At 51.5% G+C, this 19,470-nt stretch overlaps 1 protein-coding gene across 1 annotated transcript; it reads left to right on the top strand.

Annotated features, from left to right (window-relative positions):
- The first annotated feature begins 1,495 nt into the window (after positions 1-1,495).
- LOC136140580 (cytochrome P450 2S1-like) lies at positions 1,496-13,560 on the top strand. The gene is made up of 9 exons (XM_065898737.1): positions 1,496-1,672; positions 2,884-3,049; positions 4,910-5,059; positions 5,560-5,720; positions 5,859-6,038; positions 8,528-8,669; positions 10,183-10,370; positions 13,144-13,285; positions 13,379-13,560. The coding sequence occupies exons 1-9, from the start codon at positions 1,496-1,498 to the stop codon at positions 13,558-13,560; spliced, it is 1,488 nt and encodes a 495-aa protein (XP_065754809.1).
- The last annotated feature ends 5,910 nt before the right edge of the window (positions 13,561-19,470 follow it).

The raw sequence follows: 19,470 nt of genomic DNA, 5'->3' as shown, positions 1-19,470 counted from the left end.
ATCCCCATTCTTAAAGAAGAATTAACAGAGAAGCTAGGCTGTGAACTCAAGTGGTCTGGCTTCAGACATCATGTTTCTAACCACTATACTATACTGCTAAGTGAATGAATGATTTAGTCAATCATTCAGACCGGTCTGAATTCAAACCCCAGCTGTGCCGCTTTGTTAGCTGTGTGGCCTAAGACTCTCTGAACCTCAGATCCTTTATTGGTTTTCTGTTTGTTAATTAATTAATTAATTGTTATTGAAGTATGGTTGATTTACAATGTCGTGTTAGTTTCAGGTACAGCACAGTGAGTCAGCTATACATACATATATATATTCTTTTTTAAAATTAATTTATTTTTGGCTGCGCTGGGTCTTCATTGCTGTGCCGGGGCTTTCCTTAGTTGTGGCGAGCGGGAGCTACTCTTCGTTGTGGTGCGCGGGCTTCTCATTGCGGTGGCTTCTCTTGTTGCGGAGCACGGGCTATGGGGGGGGTTCAGCAGTTGTGGCACGCGGGCTCAGTAGTTGCGGCTCGTGGGCCCCAGAGCGCCGGGTGGCCCACGGGCTTTGTTGCTCCGTGGCATGTGGGATCTTCCCACACCAGGACTCCAACTGTGTCCCCTGCATTGGCAGGCGGATTCTTAACCACTGAGCCAGCAGGGAAGTCCCAGATATATATTCCTTTTCAGATTCTTTTCCATTACAGGTTATTACAAGCTATCAAGTATAGTTCCCTGGGCTGTACAGTAAGTCCTTGTGGGTTAGGTATTTTATGTATGGTTCAAGGTCACGTTCCTCCTAGTTCGTGGTGAAGATGTAAGGTGTTGGAGGAAATTGGCTTAAAGACCCCACACACGGGCTTCCCTGGTGGCGCAGTGGTTGAGAGTCCGCCTGCCGATGCAGGGGACACGGGTTCGTGCCCCGGTCTGGGAAAATCCCACATGCCGCGGAGCGGCTGGGCCCGTGAGCCATGGCCGCTAAGCCTGCGCATCCGGAGCCTGTGCTCTGCAATGGGAGAGGCCACAGTGGTGAAAGGCCCGCGTACCACAAAAAAAAAAAAAAAAAAAAAAAGACCCCACACACGCACGCACACGCGAATGCACACCAGATAACAGTGAGGAGGGAGGTAAGAGTCGGGGAGGGCGGTGCGGGGTCACCGCCAGGCACGGGGTGTGGCCTCCTGGTGGCGGCCAAAGTCTCTGGTTTCTAGGATCTCCCCGCCTGCCCACGCCCTACCTGTGGTGCAAAGAGCTGTCTCCACCCCCTCGAACCTGGGTGACCGGGGAGACTAGCGTTCGAGTGTGTCCTGGACACCAGGCGGCGGCGGTGGTCTGGGAGAAAGAAATCCGGCGGCGGGGAGAGAATCCTGCCCGGAGGCAGGGGGAAAGGCTAGCTGCCCCGCCTCCCTCCGCCAGATTTCTTCGGGGAAGGAGCCGCCCGGCACCCGCCCCCAACTGGCCCAGCCGCGTGGAGCGTCTGGGAGCCCGAGAAGCAGCCGACCTGCCGAGAGATGGAGGCGGCGGGCACCTGGGCGCTGCTGCTGCTGCTGCTGGCGCTGCTGCTGCTGGCGCTGGCGCTGCCTGGGACCCGGACGCGAGGCCACCTGCCCCCTGGGCCCACGCCGCTGCCGCTGCTGGGGAACCTCCTGCAGCTCCGGCCTGGGGCGCTGTACTTGGGGCTCTTACGGGTGAGGGGGCGCGCCGACGCCCTGGCTAGGAGGGGGTGGGAGGGTACCAGGGCCAGGAGAGGGGGGGGGACCCCAGGAAGACAAACCACGCAGCGAGGCCCTTAGGTATCCTAGGGGATGCGGATGAAGGGTCCCAGGGCAGAGCTGAGAGAGTTGGGGGAGTCGCAGGGAGAGGGGGTGGGGCACCCGGGCTAGGAGGAGCAGAATCCTGCCCCCCGAATCCTGGAGACGGCGTGGGAGCCGGAAAGCAGGCTCCAGGGGGCCAGGGGGCCCGGGTTAGAGAGACTGGCAGAATCCTGGGAAGGTTGGGAGGGGGGAGGGGGGCAGGGAACCAAAGGTGAGAGAGACGAGTCGTCAAGCAGAAGAGAAACTGATGGTGTGATGGTGGTGACTTGACCCAGAGGGAGAGGTAGAGGGGAGATACACGTGAGTATCCTGAGGAGGGGGCAGAGAATAAAAAAGAGAGGGTGTCCCCGGGGGAGTTGGAGGCAGAGGCTGGAGGATTCCAGGAATTTGTCTGCGGAGACCGATGGGGCTGGGGGGCTGGGGGAGGGGGGGATAGGCGGAGCTCAGCTAGGAGGGAGGGAGCTGGAAGTTCGTGGGACAGAGAAAGGAAGGAGAGAGAGACAGGAGGCTGAGGCAGTCTCCAAACTTTTGGCGGGGGGTAGTGAAAAGAGGCCAGAGGTTCCCCATTCCGGTGTCTTCCAGACATGGCAAGGAGGGGGTAGCGAGGCACCAGTGCTCCGTGGTAGCTGCTCCAGACTTTGAGGATTTAGCAGTGGTTGAAAGGGATAGTTGGGGTTTAATTTTTTTTTTTCGGGGATGGGGAGATGAGGGATTATGGGAGGCCACAGCTGCAGCTACCCATTTTTGCTGCTATAGGTCTGTGCTGTGGGAGCGGGGGTGGGTTCTGGGTTGTCCCAGTGTCAGAAGTTAGGGCTCTGCAGGGGGTAAGGGAATGGGGACCAGAGAGTGTGTTGGGTGAGGGAGTTTGAGCAAGGAGGACTCTTGTGGGGGAGGGGGGTGAAATGCTGGGAGCTTGGTGCAAAACAAGAACTGAATCTTCCAAAGGGACTGCTTCAGTTTGGGGCGAGGCAGGAAGGGCTTCTCTTAGGTGGCTCATCCAGCGGCAGGGGCCAGGATGGACACAAGACTTTAAAAGGCAGTAGACTTCCCCACGTCACTCACCCCTTCTCGGTCCCTGCTCCCAGCTGAGTAAGAAGTATGGACCAGTGTTCACTGTGTACCTGGGACCCTGGCGGCGTGTGGTGGTCCTGGTTGGGCGTGAGGCTGTGCAGGAGGCCCTGAGAGGTCAGGCCGAGGCGTTCAGCGGACGGGGTTTGGTGGCAACACTGAACGGAACCTTTGATGGCCATGGTGAGTCAAAAGGGGAGCTGGAGGCTGCGGGGTCCTTCACTCAGAGCCTGCCACCACTTACTCGTATGTGACCTTCCATGCAGTTCAGTGTCTCTGGGCCTCTGTCTTCTCATCTAAAATGGGTTGATGACAGTGCCTACTGTGTAGGATTGCACTGAGGATAGCACGAAGTAAGCACTCATTAGTCACCTGGTTGTAGCAGCGTTATTAATGTTCCAGGCGAAGCCCCAGGGCTGGGAGGAAGAGGGAGAGCATTTGAGGCACTGGGAATCAGTGGGCAAACACTCAAAATGTACAAACTATTCTCTGTTAAGACTGAAAGCTGGAAGCCGGTGCTGGGCGCTCCAGGGAACACAGCCTTGAATAAACAGCCTCAGTCATGCTCCCAGAGCGCATGGGCTGGGAAGAAACAGACCTGTCACTAGACAGTGACAGTCCAGAGAGGAATTGGAGGAGGCGCCTGGCCCAGCCTGTCGGGTGGAGGTTGTCCAGGACGTCTTCCTAAAAGACGGGGTGTCTGAGCTAAGACTCATAGGATGAGTGGGAAGGGTGGTCCAGGCAGAGAGACCAGCACGTACAAAAGCATGGAGGTGAGGGAAGAAGCATTCACTCATCAACTGACAAATTTTCATTACACCTGGCTTGGTACTGGGGACACAGAGGTGACAGATGTGGTGACATGTTCTTACTGTGGGACATGTGGGCTTTGCAATAAGACAATGGAGGGAGAGACTAGATTTCTAAAGTGAGAGGTACAGCCTTAAGAGCAGGACACAGGGGACCTTTACTGGCCAGGGGGGCAGAGGGATTTGGAGAGGAGAATGGGAGGAATCAGAGAAGGCTTCCTAGCGGAGTTGACATTTGAACTGAGACCTGAAGGTTGAGTGCAGTTAGTTCAGTGAGGATGAAGAGTTGAGTGATCCAGGAAGAGGGAACAGCCGGGGCAAAGGCCTAGAGGGGGCATCCTGGCACCTTTGAGGAAGTGAGAAAAGCCCAGTGCAATTGAATTAGTAGCAAAGCTGGAGACGTCTTCGGAGCCTGATCACGCAGGGCCCGAGTCAAGCCAGAGTTTGGACTTTGGGTTTTTCTGGGAAAGGGTAGAGTCAGAGTTACAAAGATCCTCTGGTTGCTGTGTGGGAGCCCAGCAAGGGGACTGGGCTGGACCAGGGCTGGGGCTGTTGAGTGGAAGAGGGGAGGTGGTTGGGAGAGGAATGCAGGGCTCTAGCCAGGGGATGGGATGTTGATGAGAAAGAGAGATGCTGAGGCCAGTTTGGGACACAGCGGAGGGATGGGTGGGCAGGGGACATCCAGGAGGAGGCGCCCAGAAGGCCGTTACAGACTGGCATTCTACAAGTGGAAACAGCTCAGACCAGGGAAGGGACTGTCCAGGCCTCTTGGATAAGGAGGAAAACAGTGCAATTCCATCCATCTCCCTCCCTTTTCAACCTCCAGTTGGCATGGGGCATGGGACCCAATAATACTCCATAAATGTTGGTATCAATGGATGGATGCATGGATAGAAGGGTAGGAGGGAGGGAGAAAGAGGAAAGAGGAAGGAATGGTAAATGGATGGGTGGGTGAATAGAGGAATAAAAAGATGGATAGCCAGCAGGAAGGACGAAATCTTCACACACGCTGGTGAATCACAGAACACAAGGAACCTGGATAATCCCAGATACCGACTCCTCAGAGGAGGTCACCCTCCGATGCAAGGTTAGGCAATTATTGAGCACCTCGTGGGCCCTCCTTCTTGCGCTAGGCTCATGTGGACTTAGGACAGGGCACCTCACTGGGAGGAAGGGAGGAATCCTGGGGAACGGGGGAGGGCTGGTCCCTCCTTGAGTCTAGCCTTCTGTGCAGGGGTTTTCTTCTCTAATGGGGAGCGATGGAGGCAGCTGAGGAAGTTCACCACGCTGGCCCTGCGGGACTTGGGCATGGGGAAACGAGAAGGTGAGGAGCTGATCCAGGCGGAGGCCCAGTGTCTGGTGGAGGCGCTCCGGAGGACCAAAGGTCAGCAGGGTGCCCGAGTGTGGTAGGGCCTTCCCTCGCGGACTGGGCTGGGGACTCCAATCATTCCACCTCTCTCCTCCTCCACCTTCTGCCTCTATCCTGCTGTCTCCCTGAGGGTCTCTGTGTCCCTCGTACTGTCACGTCACTCTTTCTGCCTCTCCTCTTTTTTTTTTTGACTGTGCAGCATGTGGGATCTTAGTTCCCCCACCAGGGATCAAACCCGCGCCCCCTGCATTGGAAGTGCGGAGTCTTAACCACTGGACCATCAGGGAAGTCCCTATTTTTCTGTTTTTCTCTCCTGTAAGTCTGCCTCTGTCTTTCTCTGTCTCTCTCCGTGTCTAACTCTCTCTTTCCCTGTCTGTCTCTGTCTCACTCTTTCCGCCTGTCTCTTTCCGGTCGGGTCTGGCCCCCACTCCATCTTCGTGGACAGGCTCCGCCCTACGTCAGCGCCCCTCTGCCCGTCTCCATCACAACCCCCCTCCCTGTCCCCTCCTCCCCAGGATGGCCTTTTGACCCCTCTCTGCTGCTGGCCCAGGCCACCTCCAACATCATCTGCTCCCTCGTCTTCCGCCTCCGCTTCCCCTATGACGACGAGGAGTTCCAGGCCTTGGTCCGGGCGGCTAGTGGCATCGTCGTGGGGGTCAGCTCCCCGTGGGCCCAGGTAAGGGGGTGGGATCCCTCTCTCTCCAAAGGCTCCTGCCCACCTCTTTCAGGTAACCCCAGAGCGCCCTGTCCACCCGCCCCTCTGCCCTGGTGCAGGGCCAGGCCCCCGTGAAAACGGCTGCCCGTCCCCCCGCAGACCTACGAGATGTTCTCACGGCTCCTGCAGCACCTCCCGGGCCCCTACACGCAGCTCCTCGACCAAGTGTGCACTGTGGCTGCCTTCGCCACCCAGCAGATACAGCGGCACCAGAGGAGCCTGGACACTTCAGGCCCCGCACGCGACATTGTGGATGCCTTCTTGCTGAAGATGGCAAAGGTGGGGGAAGCTTAGGGTTGGGGGCCTCCTGGCCAGCCCCTACACCCGGGTATAGCTGGGACACTCTGTCACCCTCCTTCTTTCTCTCTGCACGTCGCTCTGTGAATGTGTGTCTGAGTCACTTGCATCTCTCCTTTTTCTCCTCCCTCCAACCTCAGCCCCCCCACCCAGGCCTCATGCCCAATGACTTACCACCGGTAATCCCCACCATGACTTCCCCCAACCCACACGGGAAAGTTCCTATGAATTACAATCGTTTACTTATGAAACCTTGCAATGTCTAATTAGACTAATAAAGTCCTCTTTATTAATTATGTGAGAACAATTATCATATGAGAAAATTAGAATTAAGATGATCCCTGTGGAAATAACTCGTTTTGAATTGTACATACTTTGCAATTATGGGAGATATTCAGGGCCACATCCTTTGAATAAATGCAGCCGCCCTGTTCACGGAGAGAGAGATTTTTTTTCTTAACTCTGTGGCCCTTTTTTTGCGGGGGGGGCTACCATGTGGCTTGTGGGATCTCAGTTCCCAACCAGAGACTGAACCTGGGCCCTCGGCAGTGAAAGCACAGAGACCTACCACTGGACAGCCAGAGAATTCCCGAATTTTTTTTTTTTTATACATTTATTTATTTTTATTTATTTATTTTTGGCTGCGTTGGGTCTTCGTTGCTGTGAGCAGGCTTTCTCTAGTTGCAGCGAGTGGAGGCTACTCTTCATTGCGGTGTGTGGGCTTCTCATTGCGGTGGCTTCTCTTGTGGAGCACAGGCTCTAGGCGCACGGGCTTCATTAGTTGTGGCACACGGGCTCAGTAGTTGTGGCTCGCGGGCTCTAGAGAGCAGGCTCAGTAGTTGTGGCGCATGGGTTTAGTTGCTCCATGGCACGTGGGATCTTCCCGGACCAGGGCTCGAACCCGTGTCCCCTGCATTGGCAGGCGGATTCTTCACCCCTGTGTCACCAGGGAAGTCCCCTGAATTTTTTTAATTTTTATTTTTTTACTGAAGTATAGTTGATTTATAATGTTTCAAATATACAGCAGAGTGATTCGGTTATATATATATGAAACTGAATCATATATATATTCTTTTTCAGATTCTTTTCCATTATAGGTTATTGTAAGACATTAAATATAGTTCCCTGTGCTATACAGTAGGTCCTTGTTTATCTATTTTATATATAGTAGTGTGTATCTGTTAATCTCAAATATAAGTAAATCTTTTTAATTTAAGAAATGAAAGGGAATGGGAATTCCCTGGCGGTCCAGTGGTTAGGACTCCGTGCTTCCACTGCAGGAGGCCCAGGTTCGATCCCTGGTCAGGAAACTAGGATCCCACAAGTCATGTGGCATGGCCAAAAAAAATTTTTTTTTAATTTAATTATAGTAAAATATACATAACATAAAACTTAGCTATTTTCAAGTGTACAGTTCAGTGGTGTTAGATATTCACATGACAACCATCCATCTCCAGAACACTTTCAAGTTGCAAAACTGAAATTCTATACCCATTAAACAACAGATCCCCATCCTTCCCTCCCCCAGCCCTCAGCCCCCACCCTCCTACTTCCTTACTCTATGAATTTGCCTACTCTAGGGACCTCATATAAGTGGGATCACACAGTATTTGTCCTTTCGTGGCTTATCTCACTTAACATAATGTGGTCAAGTTTCAGTCACATTGCAGCATGTGACAAGATTTCCTTCCTTTTTAAGGCTGAATCATATTCCACTGTGTGGATATAGCACATTCATCTATCAGTGGACACTTGGGGTTGCTTTCACCTTTTGGCTATTATGAATAATGCTGCTATGAACATAGGTATACAAATGTTCTTCAAGATCCTGCTTTCTACTCTTCTGGATAAATCCCCAGAAGTGGAACTGCTGGATCACATGGTAAATCTATTTTACTTTTTTGAGGAATCGCGGTACCATTTGCCATAACAGCTGCACCCTTTTATATACCCCCTTGGCGACAGGGGTTCCGGTTTCTCCGTGTCTCCACCAACACTTGTCATTTTCTGTTTGTTTGTTCGTTTTATAGTGGCCACTCTCTTTCATTTTTATTTTTTGTTTTGTTTTTGTTTTTGTTTTTGTTTTGCGGTACGCGGGCCTCTCACTGTTGTGGCCTCTCCCGCTGCGGAGCACCGGCTCTGGACGCGCAGGCTCAGTGGCCATGGCTCATGGGCCCAGCCGCTCCGCGGCACGTGGGATCTTCCCGGACCGGGGCACGAACCCGTGTCCCCTGCATCGGCAGGCGGACTCTCAACCACTGCGCCACCAGGGAAGCCCCTCTCTTTTATTTTTAAAACATTTCACCCCGAGAGGACTAATATCAAGAGCCTACTTCCCAACTTTCTCACACATTTATTTAAACTCCCTGACAAAGTTATAACTTGCTGTGCGGCACCCCAAACCTGGCTGTGCTGGGTCTCTCCTCCCGGCAGCCTGTGTTCTCTGAGCCCCTCTGCCTGGTTTCCCCCAGGAGAAGCAAGACCCTAACACAGAGTTCACTGACAAGAACTTGCTGATGACGGTCGTTTATCTGTTGTTCGCCGGGACGGTGACAGTCAGCACCACGATTCGCTACACTCTCCTGCTCCTGCTGAAATACCCTCAGGTCCAAGGTAGGAAGCTTCTCCACCAGCCAGGCCCTGGGAACAGGAGGGAGGGCTCGAGAGGAAGGATGTTTAGGGGAGTGGACAGCCTGAGCCAGAGCCTGGAGGCGAGAATGAACTGGCATCCGGTGCGTCTGAAAAGCAAGAAGCGTGCGGACTGCCGGCTGCAGTGAGAGGTCTAGTAAAATGAGAAATGAGGCAGGAGGCGTCTCCGGCCTTGCCGCCTTGGCGGTACGTTGTGCACCTAATCCTGAGCCATGGGGAGCCATGGAAGGTCGTTGAGCAGGGGAGGGCAGGGACAAATGACCATTTTAGAAAAATCCTTTGGTCTGTCATGAAGAGGTAAGTTGTAGGGTCTGGAAGAGGATGCCAGGAGCCCAGGGCAGAGGACAAGGTAGGGACCTAGGCCGGAGAGAACAAACAGGGCTGGGCCAAGCTGTGGGGAGGAGAGGGGGGTCCAAGTAGGCAGGTGGTGGAGAATGACAAGGGAGGGAGGCATCCAGGGACAGGCCCAGGGCTCTGGCCAGGGGACCAGGGGACCATGAGGCCATCCTGAGATGGGGACAGAAGGGATAAGGAGCTATTTCAGGGGAGATGCTGAAGCCATTTGGGGACAATTTGAGTGTGAGGGACCTGGAACCACCGGGGGTGGGGGGACATCCAGAAGGCCACGAGACACCTGCATCAGGACTGGAGATAAGAAACAGATTGGGGTTATCAGGGCACAGGCAAGACCTGAAGCTGTGTTGGTGAGGGAGGGTAAGTGGGTGAGGCAGGGCTGGGAATGTGCCCCAAGGAACTCCAGCATTTCAGGGTCACGCAGCTGCATTCAGTGCTGTCGAGCCAGGGGGGTGGGCTGACCTGGAAGATGTCAGCTGCTATTTCAGCTCACTAGGCCTCTGTCCTTACCTGGGACATGGGGCTAGATTATGTTCCCCCACCTCACAGGATGGCTATGGGAATTGAAAGAGGAGAGATGTAGGCTTCCCTGGTGGCGCAGTGGTTGAGAGTCCACCTGCCAATGCAGGGGACACGGGTTCGTGCCCCAGTCCGGGAGGATCCCACATGCCGTGGAGTGGCTGGGCCCGTGAGCCATGGCCGCTGGGCCTGCGCATCCGGAGCCTGTGCTCCGCAGCGGGAGAGGCCGCAATAGTGAGAGGCCCGCGTACTGTTAAAAAAAAAAAAAAAAAAAAGAGGAGAGATGTGATGTCCACCACACGGGATGTGTGGGACCCGGTCTGCAGAGGGCTGGAGGACTCTTCCTCCCTGCCTGCCAGCCTCACCCCTAACCACAGCTGCTCGGGAAGATGGAGCGTCCGGGAACTCCCTGGCGGTCCAGTGGCTGGGACTCCGCACTTTCACTGCCGAGGGCCCGGGTTCAATCCCTGCTTGGGGAACTAAGGTCCGTGTGGCATGGCCAAATAAATAAACCTTAAAAAATAAAGAAGATGGGGCCTCGGAGGGGAGGATCGTAGGGCCCCGCCCCACCTTTGACCTCCTACTCTCCTCTTCTTGGGTGCAGAGCGAGTGCAGGCGGAGCTGACGCGGGAGCTGGGGCCTGGCCAGGCGCCAAGCCTGGGGGACCGAGCCCGCCTCCCCTACACGGACGCGGTTCTGCATGAGGCGCAGCGGCTGCTGGCGCTTGTACCCATGGGAGTGCCCCGAACCCTCGTCAAGACCACCCGCTTCCGGGGGTACACCCTGCCCCAGGTGGGTGTGTGGGTCAGCCAGGCCCAGCAGCTGTCTCTGTCTCGGACCTGAGGGCCTGAGTCCGTTGCTATCTTTGTCTCTTCTTCTGAATCTTGGTCAGTTTGTCTCTGCATCTTCTTCCTCTTTCTCTCTCCTCTCTGGCTGACATCTTCCTTTCTTTTTCTGTGTCCCTGTGTCTGCATCTCTCTTTGTTTCTTTCTGTGTACATTTTTCTTGCCTTTTGACTCTGTCTCTGAGCCTCGGTTTCTCCCATGTGTCCAATGGATCCTAATTCTACCTCCTTCCAATCGTGGTGGGGACAATCAGATAACGTGACAGGCAGGGAAGCAATTTGAGAACTGAGGGCCGACGGAAGCCCTCACCCTCCACCTGGCTGCAAACACGATCAGGCTCTCCCTCCTTCCCAACACACACACACACACAATCTCTCTCTCCCTCTCTCTCTCTCCCTCTCTCTCTCTCTCTCTCTCTCTCTCTCTCTCTCAGTTCCTGCCCCTTCATTCCAGAGCAACTCAGAACCAGCACCACCAGGGGGCGACCTCTCCCTGGAAACCGAAGGTGCCTTCCGGGCAAGCTGCTCCCTCCTTGAGCTTCATTGTAGAATCCAGTTCATAGCAGTTAGAATCCAGTCCTGCTGTTTTCTAGCTGAGACCTTGGGCAAATCACTTCACCCTCTGAAACTCCATCTACTCCTCTTCTTTTTTTTTTTTCTTTTAAATTAATTAATTTATTTATATATTTTTGGCTGCGTTGGGTCTCCGTTGCACACAGGCTTTCTCTAGTTGCGGCGAGCACGGGCTACACTTTGTTGCCGTGTGTGGGCTTCTCTTTGCGGTGGCTTCTCTTGTTGCGGAGCCCGGGCTCTAGGCGCGCGGGCTTCAGTAGTTGTGGCACACAGGCTCAGTAGTTGTGGCTCACGGGCTCTAGAGCGCAGGCTCAGTAGTTGTGGTGCACAGGCTTAGTTGCTCCGCGGCATGTGGGATCTTCCCGGACCGGGGCACGAACCCGTGTCGCCTGCATCGGCAGGCGGACTCTCAACCACTGCGCCACCAGGGAAGCCCCAAGCAGGTGGATTCTTAACCACTGTGCCACTGGAGAAGTCCCCCCTCTTCTAAATTGGGAGTAATAATAGTATCATCTTGGGATTGTAAGTAATCTGTGAAATGATGCTTGTTAAACACCGAATGAACTCTTTGTGCTGGGGGTGGGGCTCCTATGTACACCACAGCAGCGACTATTGCTAAAGCAATGACTCTTGCAACTACAGCAACTACTGATAATGGTAATAGCAATAACAGGCATCTGTGATCGAGGATCTGCTCTGTGCCCGGTATTATTCTAAATGCTTTACATGTATTACCTTATTTAATCTTCAGAGCAGCGCTACATCATTATCACATCATTATCACACCCATTTTACAAATGAGGAAACTGAGGCCTTGATAGGTTAGAAGACTTGGCAAGCTCTCCCAGCCTACAAGCGGTAGGGGCAGGATTTGAACCCAGAGCCTATGCTTTAGCAGTGGTTAAACACTGCTATCTGCCTTTCTCTTATTTTAACATTAGCCTGACCTTTTCCTGAAGCCTCACTCACCTTCCCAACTCGGAGCCCCATTAGCCAGAATCCCTAACAAAGGAGATCCCTCGCCCTCTCCTCATACTCCCTACCTTCCTTCACCCTCCACCACAGTCCTGGGAACATGGGGACTCTGATCTCAGCGGAAGGGGCTGCCCCTCTCCCCAAACCTGGGCAGGGGAAGCCTTCACGGGCAGCCCCCATCCACCCACCCTTCACCTCCAGAAGATCATAGTGGCAGAAAGCTGGACTCTTAGCCAAGTGCCTTAGGACAGCCACAGCTGAATCACAACATAGCCCCAAAGTTTAAAAACAAACATAAAAATAACAAGCTCTGCCACGTCCAAATGTTGCTTTGGGCAAGTTGCTTACGTTCTCTGGGCCTCTGTTTTCCCACTTTTTGTTTGTTTTGGCTGCACCACGCGACTTGCAGGATCTTAGTTCCCTGACCAGGGATCGAACCCGTGCCCCCTATAGTGGGAGCACGGAGTCTTAACCACTGGACCACCAGGGAAGTCCATCTTTTTTTTTTTTTTTTTTTTAATATTCCACACTGTTGCATCAGTGTTAGCCCTATCCTTTAATCCATTTGTACTACCGAGTTACAGACCTGACTGTTCCTAGCACCCTGTTTAACCAGTGGACAGTTATCTTCCCCGCCTTATAAGCAGCCTCTAAGACATTATCTTTAGTTGGTTTGGTTTTTTTAGATATTTTATTTATTTATTTATTTGGTTGTGCCGGGTCTTAGTTGCGGCAAGAGGGCTCCTTAGTTGTGGCATGCGAACTCTTAGTTGTGGTATGCATGTGGGATCTAGTTCCCCGGCCAGGGATCGAACCCTGAGTCCCCTGCATTGGGAGCGCGGAGTCTTAGGCCACTGGACCACCAGGGAAGTCCCTCCCCCATCTTTAAAATGGGATCATATTACTAACTGTTCCCTAGACTTGTTAAAAAGATTTAGTGAGTTTGTGTGTATGTTTGTGAGTGTGTTGTGTGAGTATAATACATGTACCTATTACATATGAGGCGATACATATGTACTGATTAATAAAGTGCCTGACACATAGCAAGCACTCGATAAACTGTGATTCCGTGAACCGGTCTCCCCAACACACCAGACTCTTGTGCTCCACCCTCGAGGACTGAAGGCCTGCGGGGTGAGGGATGTTTGTAGTTTTGTTATGATCTCCCCTCAGGGCACGGAGGTCTTCCCCCTCCTTGGTTCCATCCTGCATGACCCTGAGGTCTTCAAACAGCCCGAGGAGTTCAACCCAGGACGATTCCTGGATGCAGACGGAAAGTTCAAAAAGCACGAGGCCTTCCTGCCCTTCTCCTTAGGTATCTGCTGGGTCCGCCCCTGTCTACCCACTGGTCCTCCCACAGGCCTGGGTGTGAGGACGGTTGGCACAGCGCCATCTGTCTCCCCTCCAGGTAAGCGTGTCTGCCTCGGGGAGGGCCTGGCTCGGACCGAGCTCTTCCTCCTGTTCACCACCATCCTGCAGGCCTTCTCGCTGGGGAACCCGTGTCCACCGGGTGCCCTGAACCTCCAGCCGGCCGTCAGTGGCCTTTTCAACATCCCCCCAGCCTTCCAGCTGCAATTCCGGCCCCGCTGACCTCCACCCCACTCCACCGTGTGGACCGGATGAAGAAGGGAAACTTGGGAGGTAGCAGCCTTGGCGGTTGCCATGGACATGGCTGTGTCTCCTGAGCCACACGCCTACACCACGGGCAGCCACTTTCGCACACCTGTAGCTGTTTTCTAGAGTCGGTCACGCATATATTCAGCCTACACACATCCACAGGGTCATCAGACCACGCAACCACACACCCAGACACACCCACGAGGGCCACAAGGCAACTCGGCCACGCAGCTTTCTACTGACAAACCTAGTCCGTCTGGAATCACAACCACATGCCCGGGTAACCCACCAACTCATACACAGCACAGCTCCCCCGGACCCACAACGCACACGTGGGGATTCAGCTGCCGCCTTCACAAGCCACGGAAACAGCCACAGTGTTTGCAGCCCACGCGCCCTCTTAACTCATCAGACTTAACCAGGGCCACCATCTCTGGGAGCCTAGAGCAGAGAACATGCCCCATGCCACCTCATGTCACCACACAGAGACCATCTCTGTCCTCAGCCCTCAAGTGACCGTACCGTTATCCAGGCATAAGACTGTCGTCATCCACCTGCCCCCAACCACTGAACCACACAGCCAGCCCATGTGGGACACCCGCCCGCCTCCGGGGTATCTTCCCGCTAAGATATACGACTCCTGCGGAGGCCCAGCCCTGGCCTCCTCCGCACCTTCAGCCCTCAAGGGCACCCCTTTCCAGGCAGCCTGATCCCCCAAATGCTCCCAAATACAGACAGACCCCAGTGTGCATTTGTGCACAAGCCTGGGGACAAAGTAAACTTGGACATACGTGGAAACTCAGATCAGGGGAACACACCACACACACACACACACACACACACACACACACACACACACACACACTCCAGCTTATATAACCATGTTGAAAACCTCCCCTGCTCCCCCCACCCGCCTCCAGTTAGACCCAGTGGATGGAGCCAGATTCCAACTCCCCGTTTCAGGGAAGAGGCCAGGTCTGACGTCCTTGTGACTCGAAGGTCCCCGTTTTGCAATAAAATTTTGTCTCTGGCCCAGGGCAGGGCCTAGTATGTGTGTGACAGTGTCCATCATTGTGAGTAAGGAGTGGGGATGAGGGGGTCCACCCCTCCCTGGAGGCTAGGCGGGAACCGAAAAACATGGCCCCCGCCTACCCTGGCTGTTGACATCAGTAGCAGATGTGGAGGTGGCGGAGGGGGGGGGGAGGGGGGGTGCGTGCGGGGAGGGGGGAGCTGTCCTGGGCCTCACTTCCGGTGAGGCTGATGTTGGAGGGTGGGCAGAACTGCAGGCCTAGGGCAGGGGGTGGGAGGCGTGCGGGTAGGGGAGTTGGGGGGCCTCAGTTAGGGAAAAACCGAAGGTGACCACTTCCCACCCTGGGCACCCTCCCAAACTGAAAGCAGACGCCGAAACACAAACCCTACCCTCACTCTGGCCTCTCCTGCCACCCTTTCCCTCCTCCCTTCTCTTCACTAGAGAGCCAGAAGTATCTTTTTCTTTGTCAATTATCTAGTAAGGAAGTTTTCAAACACACACCAGTAGAGAGAATAGTACAATGAACCCGTGGGCCCATGACCGGGCCTTATTCGATAATCATCAACTTTCGGCTAATTTTATTTCATCTATCACTCTCTTACAGTGATTTTAAAGCAAATCTCAGAAAATAATTGACTACACATTTCTAATAGTAAAGGACATTTTTCCCCCCAACATTTTATTATGACAATTTTCAAACATGCAGCAAAGTTAAGGGGATTATATGGGAATACCCATGGGCTACCACCTAGGCTCTCCCACTTCGGTTGCCATGCTGCATTAGCATATTTCTTTCCACCTGCCCAGCCAGCTCATTTTTTTAGGCATTTCAGAATAAATTGCAGGGAATTCCCTGGCGGTCCAGTGGTTAGGACTCCACACTTCCACCGTGGAGGCGCAGGTTCAATCTCTGATCAGGGAACTAAGATCCCGCGTGCCACGCCGCATGGCCGAGAACAAACCAAAAAGTAAATCGCAGACCTCGACCTCTGAATGCTTCAGCAATGCATAGATCGTTAGCTAAAGTTTCCTTTTTTTAAAAAAAATTTTCCATGATGTTACCACTTTGTTTTTTGGCTTAAATTCTACAGAGGTAGCACAAAACAGTGATATGATGGAAAATAGAAAGATGCGATGGGGATCAGATCCTAACTTTGCCACCTTCTAGTTGATGACACCTTCACTGAGGATTTAGCGTCTAAAAGACTTGCCAAACGTAAAAGAAGAGGTGTGAGAAATTCTGGAACTTAATAGGAACAAAATACGTGCTAAGTTCTTGGATTTATTATTACTACTTTTTATGTCAGTGTGATATGAAAAGGAATGAATGAGGTTTGAGGTTTCCTCCTTTTAAATTAAGGCAATGACTTGCTTTCTTTTGCACTCAAAATTCACATTCAGGGAAGCTTGGGATCAGAAATACCAGCAAATTCATTTACTTGAGGAAGGATGGACCTTGTACTGCATCAATATGAAAGTTGACATGAATTAGGATGATTCCAGTAGCAGGCAAAAGAAAAACAAAAATGTCTTAAACAATAATTATTGGACCAATCAGTGTGGTGTTCAGTTTGTTTTTTTTCGGGGGGGTGTAAAATATACATAACATAATATTTATCATTTTCACCACTTGTAAGTGTACGATTCAGTGGCATTAAATATATTCACAATGTATAACCTTCACACTATATACCCAAAACTTTCATTATGCCCAACAAAGACTCCTAACTTATTAAGAAAATAACTCCCCTTTAAAATCCACTCTTTTTTTTTTTTTTTTTTTTGGCCACATGGCTTGCAGGATCTTAGTTCCCTGACTGAACCCACAGCCGTGAAAGCATAGAGTCCTAACCATTGGGCCACCAGGGAATTCCCTAAAATCCACTTTTTAAGAGTCATAACCGGGCTTCCCTGGTGGCACAGTGGTTGAGAGTCCGCCTGCCGATGCAGGGGACGTGGGTTCGTGCCCCGGTCCGGGAAAATCCCACACGCTGCGGAGCGGCTGGGCCCGTGAGCCATGGCCGCTGAGCCTGCGCTCCGCAACGGGAAAGGCCATGACAGTGAGAGGCCCGCGTACCGCAAAAAAAAAAAAAAAAAAAAAAAAAAAAAAAAGAAGAGTCACAACCAAGATACCCATTTTCACACCTATCACAGTTAGCAATTTTGCTGTGTTAGTGTTCACGTTTCCCTGATGGTTGCAGAAATGTACTTCATAGGCGTGTTTGTTCAAGTCTACATCCAAAGGCTCATCATTCAGTGCCTCATTTGGATGCTTAGGTCTTCTAAAGCTGTAACCATTCCCCAACCTTTTGTATGCCACTTATTTTTTTAATTTTTATTGAAATATAGTTGATTTACAATGTTGTGTTAGTTTCAGATGTACAGCACAGGGATTCAATTATACATATACATAAATATATATAATTCTATTTTTTATATTCTCTTCCATTATAGGCTATTACAAGATATTGAGTAGTTCCCTGTGCTATACAGTAGGTCCTTGCTGGTTATCTATTTTATATATAGTAGGGTGTATATTTTAAGTCCAAACTGCTAATTTATCCCTCCCCGCCTTTCCCCTTTGGTAATGCCACTAATTTCTTCAAGAAACTAGTCACACAGGTCATTTGCCCTGTGTCATTTTTCACATCCCACATTTGGCTGATGGCATCTTTAGGGTGCTACTCAAGATGTCTTTCCATTGCCAGGAATTCTCTGTAAACTGGAAGTTAGATCAGATTTGGGCTCATTCTGGCCCAAGAGCTCCTCACTGGGTAGGCTGGGCCCCTTCCAGGCACATCATACCTCAATAGTAAATGTTCCCATATAGTGTGTCCAGGTCCTGATCCCTCTGTTAGAAAGTTTCCCATCAACTTTTCACTTACTGGCCTTTAAAACCAAAACAGGGCTTCCCTGGTGGCGCAGTGGTTGAGAGTCCACCTGCCGATGCAGGGGACACGGGTTCCTGCCACGGTCCGGGAAGATCCCACATGCCACGGAGCGGCTAGGCCAGTGAGCCATGGCCGCTGAGCCTGCGCATCCGGAGCCTGTGCTCCACAACGGGAGAGGCCACAACAGTGAGAGGCCCGCGTACCGCAAAAAAAATAGCAAATCAAATCAGGTCTCTCCCCTGCTCTGCCCCCCAGTGGGCAACCCTTGTGCACCGTTGGTGGGAATGTAAATTGGTGCAGCCACTATGGAAAACAATATGGAGGTTCCTCAAAAAATTAAAAATAGAATTGTCATAGGATCCAGCAGTCCCACTTCTTGGTATATATCCAAAGGAAACAAAATCAGTATCCCAAAAGAGATATCTGCACCCCTGTGTCCACGGCAGTATTATTCACGATAGCCAAGATACAGAAGCAATCTAAGTGTCAGCAGATGAGTGGATAAAGAAAATGTGACAGGCTTCCCTGGTGGTACAGTGGTTAGGAATCTGCCTGCCAATGCAGGTGACATGGGTTCAAGCCCTGGTCTGGGAGGATCCCACATGCCACGGAGCAGCTAAACCTGTGTGCCACAACTACTGAGCCTGCGCTCTAGAGCCCACGAGCCTCAGCTACTGAAGCCCACGTGCCTAGAGCCCATGCTCCGCCCAACAAGAGAAGCCACTGCAATGAGAAGACTGCACACCACAACAAAGAGTAGCCCCCGCTCGCCGCAACTAGGGAAAGCCCACGTGCAGCAACGAAGACCCAACGCAGACAAAATTAAAAAAAAAAAAATTAAAAAAAAGAAAATGTGATATAGATACATAACAGAATATTATTCAGCCATAAAAAAAAGGAAACCCTGCCATTTGTGACAAACATGGATAGACCTTGAAGTCATTATGCTAAGTGAAATAAGTCAGACAGAGAAAGACAAATACTGTATGATCTCACTTACATGTGGAATCTAAAAAAGCTGAATTCATAGAAACAGAAAGATGTCAGGTAGCATGGTGACTATAGTTAATAAAACCGTATTATACATTGGAAAGTTGCTAAGAGAGTAAATCTTAAAAGTTTCATAACGAAAACAAATTGTAACCACGTAGTGATGGATGTCAAGTAGACTTACTGTGGTGATCATTTCACAACATATACAAATATAGAATCACTGTGCAATCCGAAACTAATATAGTGTTATATGTCAATTGTCTCGCAATAAAAATTAATTAATAATTACTTAAGTAAAAGAATTGTTGTTGCCAGAGGCTGGGGGTGGGGGAGAAATGGGGAGATGTTGATCAAAGGGTACAGATTTTCAGTTACAAGATGAATAAGTTCTGGGGACCTAATGTACAGCATGGTGACTATAGCTAATATTGTATTGTATACTTGAAATTTACTGAGAGAGTAGATCTTAAATGTTCTCACTATACACACCAAAAAATGGTAACTATGTGAGGTAGTGGATGGGTTAATTAACTTTATTGTGGTAATCCCTTTGCAATATATACATGTAGTAAATCATGTTGTACGCCTTAAATTTATTATTTATTTATTTGTCTATCTATCTATCTATCTATCTATCTATTTATTTTGCCACGCTGCATGGCTTGTGGAATCTTAGTTCCCCAGTTCCCCAACCAGGGATCGAACCTGGGCCCTCAGCAGTGAAAGGGCCAAGTCCTAACCCCTGGACCACCGGGAATTCCCCATTAAATTTATACATTTTGGCCAATTATCCCTCAGTAAAGCTGGGTGGGGGGAATAGCCCCTTAGTGCATGCTGTCATATTTAGAATAAAAGCCAAAGTCCTCCTCCCCAGGCCAATGCCCTCCCTGATCTCACCTACTCCCTGACCCCCATCCATTCCAGCCACACGGGTCTTCTCCTTGAAGTTCCCTGCAGGCCTGCCCCCAG

This window comes from Phocoena phocoena, chromosome 20 (assembly GCF_963924675.1).
Source record: "Phocoena phocoena chromosome 20, mPhoPho1.1, whole genome shotgun sequence".
In the NCBI taxonomy this organism is placed as follows: Eukaryota; Metazoa; Chordata; class Mammalia; order Artiodactyla; family Phocoenidae; genus Phocoena; species Phocoena phocoena.
Note: the sequence above shows the minus strand (reverse complement) of the source record. Positions and strands in the feature narration are given on the sequence as shown.

Bases quoted from the DNA above. Each gene is read 5' to 3' on its own strand.
- LOC136140580 (XM_065898737.1), top strand. From the start codon at position 1,496: ATGGAGGCGGCGGGCACCTGGGCGCTGCTGCTGCTGCTGCTGGCGCTG. The intron at 8,670-10,182 runs GTAGGAAGCTTC...TCTTGGGTGCAG, and splicing joins GAAATACCCTCAGGTCCAAG to AGCGAGTGCAGGCGGAGCTG. The intron at 10,371-13,143 runs GTGGGTGTGTGG...ATCTCCCCTCAG, and splicing joins GGGGGTACACCCTGCCCCAG to GGCACGGAGGTCTTCCCCCT.